The sequence below is a fragment of the Silurus meridionalis genome, chromosome 5 (assembly GCF_014805685.1).
Source record: "Silurus meridionalis isolate SWU-2019-XX chromosome 5, ASM1480568v1, whole genome shotgun sequence".
Classification (NCBI taxonomy): domain Eukaryota; kingdom Metazoa; phylum Chordata; class Actinopteri; order Siluriformes; family Siluridae; genus Silurus; species Silurus meridionalis.
Genome location: NC_060888.1, coordinates 8,640,403 through 8,656,852, shown reverse-complemented (window position 1 = coordinate 8,656,852; position 16,450 = coordinate 8,640,403). Strand labels below are relative to the sequence as shown.

The window sequence follows — 16,450 nt, the reverse complement described above, 5'->3', positions numbered from 1 at the left end:
GCATGCTGTTTCCGCCTCAGTGATGCGATGACGTTCAAATTTAATGCACGCTCTAGATCTTATTATTGCAAATCACTGTAGTAGAAGAACATGGAGGTGCATGCCCCAGTAGGGGTGCAAAAAAGATTTTCCCAGTCACGGAATAAGATGCGATTATCTGCTGCCGTGCTAGTGGTGAAAAAAAAAAGCAGTTTAGTCACACGGAATTCGTGCTGCCTTTCATCCATCTTCATGTTGAGAAATGCAATAATTATTTCTGCATGTATCTAAGCATAGCATATAATGAACTAAAGGGACTGTTGAGCTTTTAATAAAATTCTATTGTGGCAAGGAAAAAAAAAACAAACCCCACAGGCGGCCATGGTTGAAAAGGACTGAAGGGTTCTGTTTTGACAGACGTGATTCTCTCTTTGTCTCTCTCTTAGGTCTGGTGGTTGTTTGGCTCAGAGTGCTTGCAGAGAGCTACCGGGCTCACAGTCAAACAATTATATGGTATTTGTGGTTACCATGGCTACTGCAGACTGAAAATTCAAAATCCTCAAGAAAAATTTAGACTGACTAAACAGCGTGCTCGTGCCATCCTCCTGCAGACTAGAAGTCTCTTTGTATTGCATTCACACCTATTTACGTAGAAACAGTCATGGCTAATCAGCCGCACCATGACATGAACGAAGTATCCTCCGTAGATGCTGCCCTATTTTTATTTTTTTTTTCCGATTGCCTGTGCCTTAGGACTTGTGTGACTTATCTGGTATCTGAGAGAGCTGTGATAAGGCATGGGTTTAATACCAACAATTCTGGGCTAACGTATCTCACACAAGAGAGACAATGCATGAAGTTAGGAGAATGAATGAAAAGATGGAAGATTTCCTGGACTGCCGAGGCATGGGACATTAAAACATTTGAAAGCAGACAGAGAGCGAGAGAAAGAAGAAATATGACAAGAAAGAGAGAAAATAAAAGTACTGGGTGGAAACAGGAAGAGTGATTAGTCATGTCAGTGTTATCAGAAGCCTCTTTTGTTGAATCACACCAAGCAGTTTTTGAACTTGGAACATGGAACTTGGATCTGGAACCATTAAAACACTTGACTAGTTAAAACATTTGTTCTTCTCTATTTAGTATTTCTAAATATACTGAGATAGCATTAAAACAAGACACTTGCGCAGCATGTTGCTGCTATTTCAAAGAAATAAAAAGGGAAAAAAAAGGGTATGCTGAAAAAAAGGAGAAAGGCACAGTGATGTTGAGTACAAAATAAACACATTTCTATTTCATGCATTCAACATTTGGCCTAAAACAATAAGAAAATGTCAACCTTGAATGGGATATAATCTCCAGGGTCAGCTTCATAAATGTGGAGTAATGTTATGTAGGGGATATGTAGAGGGGACCCATTATGGAAGGTGAAGACAGACACACACACACACACACACACATACACACACACACACAAATGCTTATATATCTTTCAAAGCAGAGGTCATGCGTCAAAATCTAAAGATATTTTAAGAAACTTTACATATGAGAACTTTGGGAATACTGTTTCCGCTTGACATTAATAGACAACTTGCATGATTCTGAAGACATTCCTTCAACATAGATGAGACTGTGGCCCTGATATCCAACTTTTGCCATCTGGTGATTAGTGAATCCACAAGTGAAGTAAGTCATCCCCAAGCCCACAGCGCTGTCACTCAGCCTGTTCTCCAGCCCTCATTAATTTCACCGGGCCACTTTGCATGGTGTCAGCAGTGTCACTCCGTAGGAGCCGAATGGCTCGGTGTGAGCAATGAGCGCCTTTGACGACGGGTGATCTGGTTGACGAGAGTTGATTTTGACGGAATGCATGCAGCCACCGTCAATGCGAATTACGTCACACGTGACGCAAATGACAAGTCCATAATCACAACTTTGCAATGCTCAACCCCCTTCGAAAAGCATGGACATTGAGAAATGATGTGTACTGAGCTATTAATTCACTGCAGCCGTGCCTGTATGTGTGCCCATTTCTTTTGGAAATTTTGTCAGATTTTGACATTGCGGCTCCTGAACAAGATGGGAGAAAGTGACCTTTGAAGAAGACGGCTTCTTCAGGCTATGGCCGTGGCGTTTGTGCATGAAATATAATGTTGCTAAGCGCACAGGCAGGTGGTTTGATGTGCTCTTTTGAAGCCTGGCCTTTGGTAGCAGAGAAAGAGAGAGTGAAAGAAAAAGAGGGAGGGAAAGAACGATGCATAGTAGAAACAGCCTCTTCTCACATCCAATGCACTCTCTTACAGATTCAATATTAGAATAACACCAAACACATCTGTACTGCCTCCTTAAAACCAATAAAACTGTATTGGATAATACATATTTACCTCCTGGAGGAAATATCTTTTCAGAGCTTTAGCATAAATAGCCAAATAAGCCCTTTTAAAGCTCTACGTTTGAGTCATGAAGGCTCGAGTTGATCTTTCCTCTCATGACAGCAGGAAATGCGCATAAACTGTTCCATTTTCTATTGAAGCCATGCTGACTGACAGCTGGAAGTCAATAGAATCAATTCTAATAGCGAGACAGGTGGAGAGAGTCAAAACCAGGCGTTCTTTGTCCTCATTAGGGAGCATGGCTCACTGAGCCAAACAGTTGCAGATCTATTTCCATAAAATGGGAGAGGCCAGGCAAAGGTGCATGCCTCTGACTAACAGGGCCACCATTCATCATTCGCGTTGCCTTGTTCACTTGCTGTGATTTAGAACCTCCACCGTTCCTAAATATGCCTCAACCATGACAAGGATGACACAGTGCACCCCGGAGCTAGCCTGATTTCTGCAGGGCCTTCCGGAATAACAAATTCCCTGGGTTGCGACAGACTTCAGTGACTGTTAAGAGCTCTAAGTGGATAAGGGGCCACCCGAAACAGGTTTGCAGTACACTTTTTTCCAGTCTGCCAAATGAGCAGAAGATGAAGCGTCTGCTGAATGGAGATGACAACACTTTGGCTAAGTAGATTGCAAGATGGTGGGTACTGTCTGCTGAAGTACAAAGATTATATAAAACAGAGGGAGATACAGGGGTTGAAGTGTACATAATATCTTCCAAGCTGATGAAAGCCTAAGTGCAGGATGGTCCACTGTTGCAGAGCATCCAGCTGTATCGCATAAAGTTGGGTCATCCACTGCTTAGCATTGAGCAGGACATGAGTGTTTAAAGTAAGCCGTTTGTGGCATTTCATGCTCTGTGGCAATTTTAAAAGAAATCTTGAACGGTTATTTATAGTGCCAGCTGCTTCCAAGAAATAACTGATACAATGCCTGAAAAAAATCATTTCAGGGCTATTAAAGCATCAAAACGGATTTGTAGCCTTCTCTATTCAATTATCACTTTTAGGGGAGCTAACAATAAAAGTAGTAGGTCTGTATTCAATTACTTTAAAGGAGATAATAAAATACGGCAACAAAATAAACAAGGTAAATAATCATTCCAAACACATTAATGTCACCGGCGCTCAGCTTTGGGCTCATGTTTTTGGTGTTTTATTTTCAGCGTATTTATTAGCAACTATGTTTACAAATTATTTTTGCCTATAGTCCTGTCTCTAGGGGCAATTGTTAAGAGATAACACTGTGCATTAGGCAATAAATACAGGCCAATTGGTTTGCAGTGCAAAAAACGAGAAAGAACAAGCCTACCTAAAGCACCTATATTCAACCCCAGCAGCGTATCCATGCCTTGCTTTCGCATCCTACTGCTCTGGCAGTGGAATTAGCCTCCAGGCCAGGTGGTAAAGCATCTGGCATGACACTTTGCCATTTGAGCGCACCACTAGACTATCCTTGGCCAAGTGGATTTTCACAGAGGGCAGCCTCAGGCGCCATATCTTTGCACAAGGCAGCAATGGAACTGTCTGGTCAGACCAATTGTAAATCTAATGCAAGCACTTTAGACCAAACCTGTCTTTGGGGAATCTCCTACATCCCCTGACACAGAATGCTGAGACATGCTTCAGTACATGACCTCTGCCTCAGCCTCTGCAGGGAAGACAAGCCGATTCTGTATCTATTAACACCATAGCTAATCCTTCATGCTTCTTTAATAGGTCTCTTTCAGTCACACACATGAATACGCCAAAAGAAAATGTTTTTGGCTGCTGGTGCAGAAAAAAGCATTGGGCTGAGACTGACAAACCGTGCTATGGCTGAAAAAAATAAAATAAACAAGCCAAAGTATGGGGTGCTTAAAAAGAGCACACAATGTCAATGCGCAATACAGTATTGCAGTTTACTGCCGAGCATAAAACTCACCTGAGTAATCCGGGAAAAGGACAAGCTAGCAACAGAACAGCATTGACTGGGCTTGCAAATAGATTCTGCAGCTTTAAGCTGTTCACTGTGGCATGGAAAGAATACTTCCCCTTTTCTAATCTCACCAGATATCCATCCTGAGCTCTGCATATCCCAAGATAAACACTAAAATTGAACAATGCTATAGCTGAACGACAACTTTTAGATTTTTTTATATTTTTCGTTCTTTCTTTGCTGTTAATCCTCTGGCAACTCTTCAGCTCTTGCAGTTAACTGCCTGCAACTTACTCTACAAAGTCTGCTATGATATCATGCTTTAACAGTCACAATGGCATCATGTAATGCAGAACTGCACTACATCATGCTGGAATAAAACCATACAAATTTCTAGTGTCATCTAAAACCTTCTTTCTACTGCACCTGCCGTACAGTATCTACTGTAATATATGCACATCCAAATGGTCTTAAAAAGATGACAAAAATCAAATGATAAAAACATACATTATAAAAGCCAGCATCATACACTATCTGCAGGGCAGTGATGATTATTATTATTTTTTTTTTACCACTTCGATCTTGCTGTATAGCATAAATCATTGTCACTGCCATCAGAGGCATTTCACTTATAATGACAGCTTATATGATAAGCTAAATCCACAGCACACAATATCAGTTCACCAGATTTGATGAAATGAATTTTGAGAACTAAAAGCACCTACTGTACTAGAAGACATACCGTATCACACCTTCAATAATAAAAAAAAACCACTTTTAAAGCAATGCCAACTTAATAAACAACAAATTATTCAAGATGTAATTACAGCTGGTAGGCTATTTCTGCTCATCTCCCTGTATTACTCCAGCGACCCTTTCCTATCAGAAGAATAATCACATCAGAGAGCATGTTTCTAGTTTGGCCCATTTATAATTATGGCTGGCTATCAATCTTGCAGCTGGAAGTCTTTTCTGACCCAGTTTCCATGTGGCAAAATTCTTCCCAAGTTAAAGAAATTGCAAGATTCGTTAAAAAGCTCATTTCGTTGCCCTTGGACTTAAAGCATGATCAAAAGCATTCTGTGGCTGTTAAAAAACCTACAGTTCACACATTAGCATGATACACACCGTATATTAGAGGAATGTCTTCAAGTATCACGATATAATATTTTTGTTGTGTTTCTCGATCCTACAGCTCATTTTATGCAGAAAATACGTCAAACTAGGGATCATTATTATTGCTCTTGTCAAATGCTACATGACATATCATAATGGAAGGTTATTTTGTTTTCCGCATAGAATTCGGTGATGACTGAACAAATGCTATTTAGGCTTGGGCTTATTTTTATTAAAATGTAAAATTGATGGCGGGTCTTTCCTTTCTTTTTTCCTAACGACTGTAGTGCTGTTTTCAAATCTGAACCTTAAACTTACACACAGCATGCAGTATGTAAACAGCACAAAAGAAGACCAATATATCTGCTCAATCATGTAATTTTTCAGTCAACCAATCATGTGGCAGCAACAAAATGTATACATATATGCAGATACATTTAAAGAGTAGAAATGTGGTGTCAGAAACTCTGATGTTGGTGATAGAAAAGGTCTGAGTATTTCAGAAAATGCCGACATGCACATGCATCTCTAGAGTTTAAAGAGAATGGTGTGAAAAAATAATGCACTGAGCAGAATTTCCACAGGCAATATTCCATACTGACAAGATAGGTAGTGAAGAGAATGTCCAGACTGGTTTGGGCATACATTTAGGATTTTTCCAATCTTTCCAATCTTTAGAAGTCCAGTTTCAGAGGTGGACAACATATATGTACAAATGTTTGATGACATCTGACTATAAGATTCATATATTCTTTCAATTCATATTTACTGTTTATTTAATGTTATAATATCCTCCACTCTTTTTGGAAGATGTCCTACTGGAATTTTGCTCATTCAGCCAGAAGAACATTAAAAAATATTAGGTGAGGAAGCCTGGGGTGCAGTCAGGGTCCCAACTCATCCCAAAAGTGTTCAAATAGGGATGAGGTCAGAGCTTGATAGATTTATAGAGCTTCAAAAGATCTTCCACTCCAATTCATGTAAACCATATCTTTAGGGAGATGGCTTTGTGCACAGAGGCATTGTCATGCTGGAACAGGTTTGGATCTCCTAGTTTAAGTGAGGGGAAAATCCTTATCCTGTGTCATTTATGTAATTCATTTAGTGTCTCTCTTTGTCTCAGTGGGGATGAAGAATCAAGGAGTTTATTTCAGATTTTTTGTAGCTTCGTGATATAATGCTATACATTTGCTGCAAAATGATTGGTTGATTGGATGATTGCTTGAATAAGCAGCTGTTCCTAATAAAGTAATCCTTGACTGAGTATATTAACACTATCAGATAGCACATTCAATGTTAGATACATTTGTCAGTCTAAATTGTTGACTACAGTATATTGACATGAGTATTACTTTTATAGAGTAAGATGTCAGCTAAAACAGTACCCTACAATTTTAAGGATATTTTATTCTTCTTTATACCAACAGCAAACTTTATGTTAAACACGGTTAATTAGATCTTCTGACACACTTTATATGGCTTTTCAGTATAAAGACATATCCATTTGAGTTGCCTCAATTATCTCATGATTAGAAAGTTTTGCTTTAAGTATATTTTTAAATATTTGAGCAACTGCTTAAACAGCAAATCCTTCGAAGACAAACTCAAACAAAACAAAAATCCATTCATTCACACTCACTCTCAAACACATCTTGATGTACTGGGTAATGAAAATGAGAAAAATATATAAGTATATACCAAAGATTTAATTCAAACTAAACTTGGAGAGAGAAAATAAAATCCCAAATTCGAACACATGCTACTGCCTGCATCACCAAAAAGAATACCTTCGTCTTCATCGCCGTCATTATCTGCTAAATCTTCACCCTGTTTTTTAGCATGGGCCCCTATAAAAATATAAATCAGGAAAAGACACAAAGAGGCACAAAACAATTCACAATAGTACAACCAGCAAGAAATGGACATTTTGAAACCTGTTACAAATGTACTATAAAACTGAATCATGTATTTGATTTTAGATAGTGTTTTATGTGCATTTCATATACATAGTCATTTAAAAAATACACACATAAGTCATATTACATTAGACAAACCTAATAAGAGGTTAAACCTATACTTTATACAAAAAAGTTTTTACTATTATTATTTGATTTTCAAATAGATTTATTTTGTACCAAATCTAACTCTACATATACTATATATATACCCCACTGAAAGAGATCAGCTCCCAAAACGAAATCTGTTATGCAAACACCACAATCCATTAGCCATCATGCTAATTGATGAGGCACATTTTTTCTGTATACCTGCACTGCATTATGGAGTCCAATGTTTGCTTTCTCCACAAATATTTGTGAGTGTTTTAGGCTGGAGTGTTCCTTAAAGAACAAATCTATTATATATGATGTGAAAAACCTTTTTTTACATTAACTAAGGCTTTTTAAAATGCTAAACCTTTTATAAGGCTAAACCTTCTCATTAGGTTTGTCTTTCACATATTGAATGAAAGATACTACAAAAATATGCACAGTTACATTTCTAAAAATTATACACAACAATTTTTTGAAAAACAAATGAATCATTATTTCATAATTCACTTTTTTATCATGCTTATTCTAACTAAACTAAATACATTTTCGACTTGCAGAAATATTTAAAATATTAAGATATTTTGGCACAAGTTTCAATTTAAATTTGACTACAAAAATAATCATTCCAAAAATATATATATTTTCCAAAAAACTTTAACTTGGCCTCACGTACATAAATATCATCAGGAAATGTTGCAAGCTACCTGTTGTGGGAGTTCTACAGTACAAGGCACACTATCTATACAGAGAGATTTAGATTATCATTAAAAAATTATAATAATTATAAAATAAAACCATCCAGTCTCAGAGAAAAGGCGTAGTATTTACAATAAATAAATAAATTAATAAATAAATGAACAATGCATATAGTGTAATGTATATAATATTCATTTCAAATATAAATAATAAATGAAAAGCAGACTCTCTTTTTTTTTTTAAAGGATGTAGCTTTAAATATGTTATTAATTAATGTATTTATTTTTTCCCAGTTGAATTTGAACTGCTCCATTACAGTCTCATTTACAAGCACTCATCATAGTCTGTTTATAATTATGTCCTGCAATTATAACCTCTCGTCATGATGAACGGAGATGTCAGCTAATTATATCACATATTATGACTCAGTCTGCTGGTTTACCAACAGCATCGATATATTTGCACAGTCGCTCATTAATAGAAGTTAGAGAATTGATAATAGCAGTAGAACTACTTCTTAGTCATTTTGTTCCTTTGTGTGTGTGTGTGTGTGTGTGTGTGTGTGTGTGTGTGTGTGTGTGTGTGTGTGCGTGTGCGTGTCAGAGACACCAAGCGTCATCTACAAACAACAACCTAGCTTTAAATAATGAGGACATGAGAAGAATTTCAAATGAATAAGAAATAATCAAGTTTAAAAGCATAAATTCCATATTATTAAGAACTATTAGCATTTCATGTTTGGTCTTTTCTTACTTACTGTATAGAAAAATAAAAATTCATTAATGTATTTCAGAGTAGTGTAATTGCATATGTATTTCCTAAGGCTGGACTTTAAAAGAGGCAAAACAAATATTTGTGGCATTCTGGCTCTACAGGTATCACTGCATCAAAAGTAAATGGATCTCATTTATCATATACTGTATCATGCTACTGATGAATTGCACTTTTAAAAGCATTCACAGTTAAAACAATTCTATATGATTAAAGAAATGTGGCACATTCTAATATATACTGTATGTATATATGATTCCTACTTGTCTTTTTTATTTTGTATCTTTTTTTGTATCTTTTTTCATTCAAACAGGATGTCATTTTGTATGCATGCCGGTATAGGTATGTGTGTGTGTGTGTGTGTGTGTGTGTGTGTGTGTGTGTGTGTGTGTGTGTGTGTGTGTGCAGAAACCGTTCAACTTAAAATGAAAATATGTCGTTTTTTTTTTTAAGTGAAATTAGACTTTTGGATACACTGTGTGATGAATTCATAGCCTGGCTGATATCGACATTTGAAGATGCCATATACAGCCATATAAAAATCAAGCTGTTAAGGTCGATTCAGACTGCTTTTTCTGCACTCCACACATATTTTTTTACTGAGTGAATGTTTCATTGTTCTTATGTCATTAAAAGTGTGATCTAAAGTAAACACATTTGCACACCAGATACAGCATGTATTTTTTTCTGTACGTATTAAATGAATAATACCTATATTTTTGTGTAAAAAGGCCCTTTCGACTTTGCCACAGCTGAGCCACTGAAAATAGTGTTGAGGCGTGTATATAACTGGGCGAGATCCATTTTGCTGATCAGAAAGACGGATTACTCTAGGACACGATGCCAGCAAGCCGCCCTCCAAATACACTCTGATATTAACCTCTGTGAGCAGCAACCCATCACGGCCTGTGGTGGAGAGCGCAGAAGATATGCTCTCTCTCTCTCTCTCTCTCTCTCTCTCTCTCCTGTTCTCTCTCTCTCTCTCTCCTCCCTGTGACCTCCAACACACTGGACTGATGATGCGCTCGATATCAGCTAAGCACCCGATGGGAAGTGCACTTGCTTTGACAAAGGAGAAATACAGCGTGTCAGGGTGATAACTGATTGGAAGATCCCCTGAAAACCTGAAAACATTCATTGGGTTTTCACCGGCGAAATGCTGCCTAATAACGATTCAGCGTTCTTCACTTTACAGACTCTATCTCCAATTCTCTAGTGGCTCCCTCGTTCACTCCTTTCCAAAGCTTGCCTTCTGCTCCTATGATAAATTCCTGTCAGTTCAAGACACTGAAAGTTTAATGCGTAACTTGAAGCGAATGGATTTGAGAGCACGCAAAAAAAAAAAAGAGGCACTTAGAGATAAAGAGGATTGCAATTTCAAAAAGAAAAGGTGAGCCAAAGTTCACAACACTACTCAGGAACAAAACAAGCAGTTTTTTTTTTACCCAAAGGCTATCGGACAGATTGACGGTATGCGCAACATTAAGAGACCTGCAATATGCTATTGGGTACTAGCAGCAGGCCAGACAGAGCTGGTCTAAAAATTAACAGCGTCTCATTATTCCAATAACTAGCGCTTTAATAAGGATCGAAACTGCAAAAACAAATAAAAACCTGTGAAAATTTAATAATGATTTTATTTTAAGATCCTACTGTATGTTTCTGAAAGGAGGAGAGAAAACTAGAAACTAAGAAACAATGCGAAATGGAAGAAAAAACCCTGTGAGACTAGATTGGCCTACACCATTTCTATCTTTCTTTTTCAGCTGTCTTGAAACCAGTCCTCTGCATTTCTATGGGGACTAGCGACAAAAGCTATTTGGAGGCTAGTCCGTTAGCAAAGAGATATACTGGGCCAGTATATGAGCAGCAGGGGGGAACTGAATGGGAACTTCCTGGCCAAGCTGTGTCTTGCATTTCAAGTCAAAATGAATGAGGCGCCAGTGTCGAACGCAAAGCTCCTGCCAGGACTTGGTTTGCAACACATTTAACAGAGCTGGTCCTTATCAAATGAAGGGGACATCCGGATTCGTTTTAGCTACCACTGTATTGCTTATAGAGTCTCTGCCCTGCGCATACATACACACAACCTGTATTCAACCTCACTTACAGCTTTCCTCTATAGCTTTATAGAAGCAAGCTTTTCAAAATCTCCCAATTGTATGCCATGTTATTGCTCGGGCTAGCACATATTGCCATGTTCATCACACTAGCAATCTGTAGCGATCTGCTGCAGGATGACAATTTTTTTTCCTTCTCCGATCGCAATGTTCGCTTTTAAGCTCCTAACATTCAGTGTTTTCTAAAGAAAGGCTTTTTCACGGCCCTTGTGCTAATTGCTATGTAAATCAGATCTGTGCTCTGATGCTGCCGAGTCCCCCTCTCTCAAACCATTCACGAAATGTTCAGACGCATAAACTCTTAAATAGGTTTCTGAGCTAATAAGGCTTCTTTTTTTGTGTCTAGCTCTCACATGAAACATAAGAAGAATATCTCCCTGAAGAGATTCCTGTAAAATTCAATGCTTATGTGGCAAAAAAATGAGAAAAGAAGGAGTGCAAGTGCAATAAATATCAACCCTGCATTTTAAACAGCGTTATTAATGCAATCTTTAACAGCACACTGGAGATCACACTTTTGCTGTAGTAATTAACTTAAATGGATAAATAATTCTCAAGACAAGCGATCATGAGGAAAACAGGGCTCCCAGGCACCGCTAAAGGGTAATGTCGTTTCAGAAATATTTTAATATACTCACTCAGACATGGCAAGCGTGCTGCAATACATTAGAAAGATATTGTTCTTAGCAAGAGAAGTTTTTGACAAGGAGCTTGACAGAATGACTGTCACGAATTCTCGCAGCATGGCATGTTTCCCAGCATGACAAAGCGTTGCTCTTGTGTCATTTTTTATTGCTTCGGTTCATATAAAATGCTTTTGCTTACTTGTATTTCCACCCCACTTCTGATTGACTGATTACCCTAATATAAGGGCTGCATGTTATATTGAAATGAAATAAATATTACAAATGTACATATATTGTGATTTGCATATTACAATGGCTTTAAAAGCTGAATGATTTTAATACTTTAAAAAGTTATAAAATGTCAAGAAAATAGACTGGGAACTGTTTATTTGGGTGTGTGGCAAACCTGCGACAAAAAGTCCTGCTGTGTTAATGTAGCTTGAACAATATCGAAGTAAATCACAAATGCAAGAGGAAAATGTATGTATAGACTCGGTTTAAAGCCTTGGTCTATGCACAAGCAAGAGTTTTTTTATTAATATTTAAGTGTGACCACGACTTTTGCTACACAAAAACATTACATTTTTGCCAGCCAGGAAAGTCAGGTACAGTATTGGTAAAGGGTAAGGAAGCCTGGGGTACAGTCAGCTTTCCAATTTATTTAAGGTGTTCATATAGGTAATGTCTAAACTTTAAAGCAGACTACTCAGTATCTTTCACTCTAAATCATTTAAATCATATCTTCATGGAGCTCGCTTTGTGCGCAAGGGCATTGTCATGCTGGAACAGGATCGGATCTCCTAGTTCAAGTAAAGGGGAAATGTAATGCTACTAAAGACATCCTGTACAATTATGTATACTTCTTTACACACTTATCACATTGCATTGTGTAAGTTATCACCCTAAATTAGTGTGTCTAGGGGTTTACTGCCATTTCAGAGAGTGAATCAGTTCATTTTTCAGTACTCAGAGCACTGATCAGGGAGTCTCAAATGTGTAACCTTCTGCACCCTAAAAAACCCCCCACAGTGCAGCATAAAAAAACAAAACAAAACAAAAAAAAAACAGAGGACCTCACACTGAGTTTCCCTTACTGAAAATGACACCATATGACCTAAAACCTCTTACGTGGGACAAACTCTCAATTTAATCTACAAACATAAGTACCTTGTTATTGTCAACAATCATAAAGTTCAATCTTAAATTATAAATGATGTATTACTTATGTATGAATAAATATGTTATGAATTTTTTTTACTTTGTGTTTTGCATGTGCTTTGTTTCAGTCTAATGACTTTTAAGATTAATAAAAAAAAATAAAAAATTTCTATTAAATCACATTAGTGATCTTGCTTAAAGTAACATGGCAGTAACCATGTGTTTGAGCTAAGAAATAAACAAAATTATTTATAAGTTAAGAACTTTATATAACAAAACGTTTGCTAAAAATATTCATATTTGATATGTTGAGATTAACCTCTAATTACGAGAAAACCCCATAGTAACGAGAATAACCATTTATAGTGTGAAGCCTTATCATGCTTTTTTAAAAACTTAAGCAATTACCTCATTTGTTAAGTGTTGTTTTACTCATCAGTTACTTGTTCTAGCCAGCTGTTCTAGCCAGCCATTTTCAAATTCTCGTGAGTTTATCCACTCTTGTCCTGCCTTTACAAACCACACATTTGAATGAAATGTGAGACTGATTTATGCCTAAAGGAACATGTGATTCATCATAATCACACCTTCCAAGCTTTCAGCCCTATCTCTGATGAGCAGGATGGCAAACACTACTGTGTGTAGAGCTGAACATTGCAAGAAAGAAGTGATTAGATGAACTTCAGTGTAGTTTACTCACTACAAACCTATCATTACTGGTGTGATTGTACTCGAGCAAAGTGCAGATTGCAGGGTTTTTTTTTTTTCTCTTGTCTCTTTTTCAGCTTAAACAAAGCGATATTTCTAACAACAGGTTTCAGCTTTTTGTTTTTCTTTGCGAGTCTTCAGAGCGGAGTAGATTGACAGAGGATTCGAAAGGGCGATCAACAGGCTTGGAGAGATGAGTTATTGTTGCTTGGCAACGGTTTCCTGCTGGTTTTACATCATGCTAATTTCAAAGAATTTACATGAGATTACACGTTTGTGTGCAGAAACCAATAAAGCACTTCTTTCAGCGGATCAAAAAGATCAGGGTCTACAAAGAGAAAAAAAAAATACAATAATGATAATCACAGCCTTGTTTGCAATACATTATGCTTTTGATGCCTTTCGCTGACCTGTCATTAAAGTAATCACATACTTTGGTTATTATTATCATTAATTTTAATTTCTAAATTACCAAGCAAACAGCACATATTGTTTGTACTGGTTACAACTTGAGGTTATTATCTCCTAATTTCAGTCACAAAGAAAAAAGAAAAAAAAAACAAGGTAATTATAAAAAAGTAAGTATAAAAAGTTTATTATTATTTATCAGATATTTAGCAGTTTCAAAAAAAAGGTTAATATTTGGTCACAATCACCACAAATAAATCATTAATTAAAATAATGTAACAATTGTAATAGTTAGTGATTACAGTAATATTTTAGCTTTTATAAAAATGTACACTGGGCCAGAGATTTATTACTACAATTAAGGATAACTTACAGCAGATTTTAGAGAAAGAAAAACTCCTTAAAAACAACTACATGTTAAAATCTTAATCTTCTGAGCTACAAATGTGTAACAGTTGAAATATGATCACTTGCAAAGCTGCATCTTATCTTCCAAAGTGTAAGTTACTGTACTTACTGTATCTTACATTTTAACCCAAAATTACACCACACTATGGTGGCTACTGAGAATATTTTTTCCATTTATAGCTAATCTTTCCTGAAATCTACATTAGTTGTAGTGAGGACTGAACTAGAATTACTTGTGCATTTGTAAGGTAAGTCATAGCTCAGTTGTTAAGGCTCTGGTTTACTGATTGGCAGATTCAAGCACCAGTATTGCTAAAATGCTGCTCTTGGGGCCTTTAGCAAAACCCTCTGTGCTGTATCATGGCCCCTTTAATTTTGATCAGCAATGTTGCTTTTCTTAAACCGTCTTTAAGCAGTAACACATTGGGAAATGTTCTTCCCTGCGTCATTAATCTGTTTTTATTTTTTCCATGCAGTTGTGTGCTGGTGTCTGGATCGCAATGGCAATCATCAGACATGCATTCATTCTATTTTCCACACCAATGTACACCTGTACACATATTCGGTGTTTGAATCAAACTCTTGTTCGATTCAACGACTACTGAGTTCTCACACGCATAAAAAAAATGGGGGACCATTCTGCTTTATGCGTGTGAGAACTCAGTAGTAGTACTCAGGAGGAGACTAAATCGACCCAGGAGCATTAGAATGAGATGATCACGGAATCTGAATCGATGCAACTGCAGGAAGTGAATCAAACCTGCATTTATTTTTGTAGGTGTGAACTGAGCCAACATACATGTAGAAGCCAAATGAACAAAACCAGAAAGTAAACAGTAGGCACAATACAAAATCTTTCAATATAATAAATTGAATGTTTTTACATTTTTTTGTAATATAGCAAGGCTCTGTGTTCTCTGTGCTCAGGTAATATTTTATGATCCCTACATGTACTTGATAAGGGTTTATTAACAGTATTTTTCTCACCATTTTCTGACCTGTGAGTGATTGATTGTGAGTGTGTTTTCATTTTTCAAGAAGCAGAAGAAGTAAAAGAAGCTGAAGCAACCAGCCAAATAAAACTCTAGATTTTAAACTCAGAACACAGACTAATAGGTATAAAATAGTCCTAATTGCGAACCAGTCTGGACATAAGCTGGAGGGTAAATGAGGTCATTTTCCCTGCTCATTATCGAACAAGATGCAGTGGATCACATTTAGATTCCAGGGAAAAGAAATCCTTGTACAGCACATCTCTGCCAATTGTTTTCTCTAATGATCCTGTAATCATTGCCTTGATCGTTCCAGATTTGCAGTTTTTGCAGACTCTTCTCGAGTAATAACTTTCCTCAAATTCTTCTCAATGGCCTTTTTTTAATGCTCATTTGCAGCTGACAACTCATCAATGCGTTTTTATTTCTTTCCCAACACTTTAATAAGCCATGTCTGAATTTTTTGTGACTCGATCAACAGGGATCTTCAGCGTCCTGTTCAGCCCTGCTCATGTGTACGTGTAAGATTTCTGAAACACGCTTTTTATAACATTTCTATGGCTTTAATTAGGACAATGTGAATCATTTTCTACAGAAATTTCTTCACATTAAACTGAGATTGCATGTTTGTTAAATGTTAGGCAATAGGAATTGAGCATAATAGTCATGAATGCAATCACATCCATTTTCACCCAAATGATTCGGTTCTCTTTTAGTCTTTTCACCTTAAAAAAATTGTTGAAAATGTACTGTTTGGCGCCTTGGGGTAGACATGCCAGATTGTATTACTCAAATCTAACAGAAGTAAACACTGTTCCATAATGCAGTTAACACTGCCAAATAGATGTAAATGAACACAAACTTTCTTTTCTTTAACGGATGATTATTTTGAGATTTCAGAGCCCTCAAGGCTCGTCTGTGCGAGTTAAAATTGGTTTAGGAAAACAACACTGCTCAGAAATTCATCGAACATATCACTCTCTAACAATTTTTCCAACTTTCAAATTGCTGATTGAGAGATCTTCACAGATCCCTTTGATGTGACAATTAATCAACTGCGGTGTCACTCGCAGATGAATCCCTTTAATAAACTGAATTCAGAAGGCTGGGAGT

The 16,450-nt window shown here is 36.9% G+C and overlaps 1 protein-coding gene across 2 annotated transcripts in view; it reads right to left on the bottom strand.

Moving 5' to 3' along the window:
* The window catches only part of nlgn3a (neuroligin 3a), a 178,366-nt gene that overhangs the window by 108,460 nt on the left and 53,456 nt on the right, over nt 1–16,450 (bottom strand). The window contains exon 4 of one of the 2 annotated variants that reach the window (XM_046849567.1): nt 7,187–7,246. The exons of the other annotated variant lie outside the window; for it this stretch is intronic. Within the exon in view, the coding sequence (XP_046705523.1) occupies nt 7,187–7,246 (60 nt within the window). The remainder of the gene's footprint in view (nt 1–7,186; nt 7,247–16,450) is intronic. 2 annotated transcript variants of the gene reach the window in all.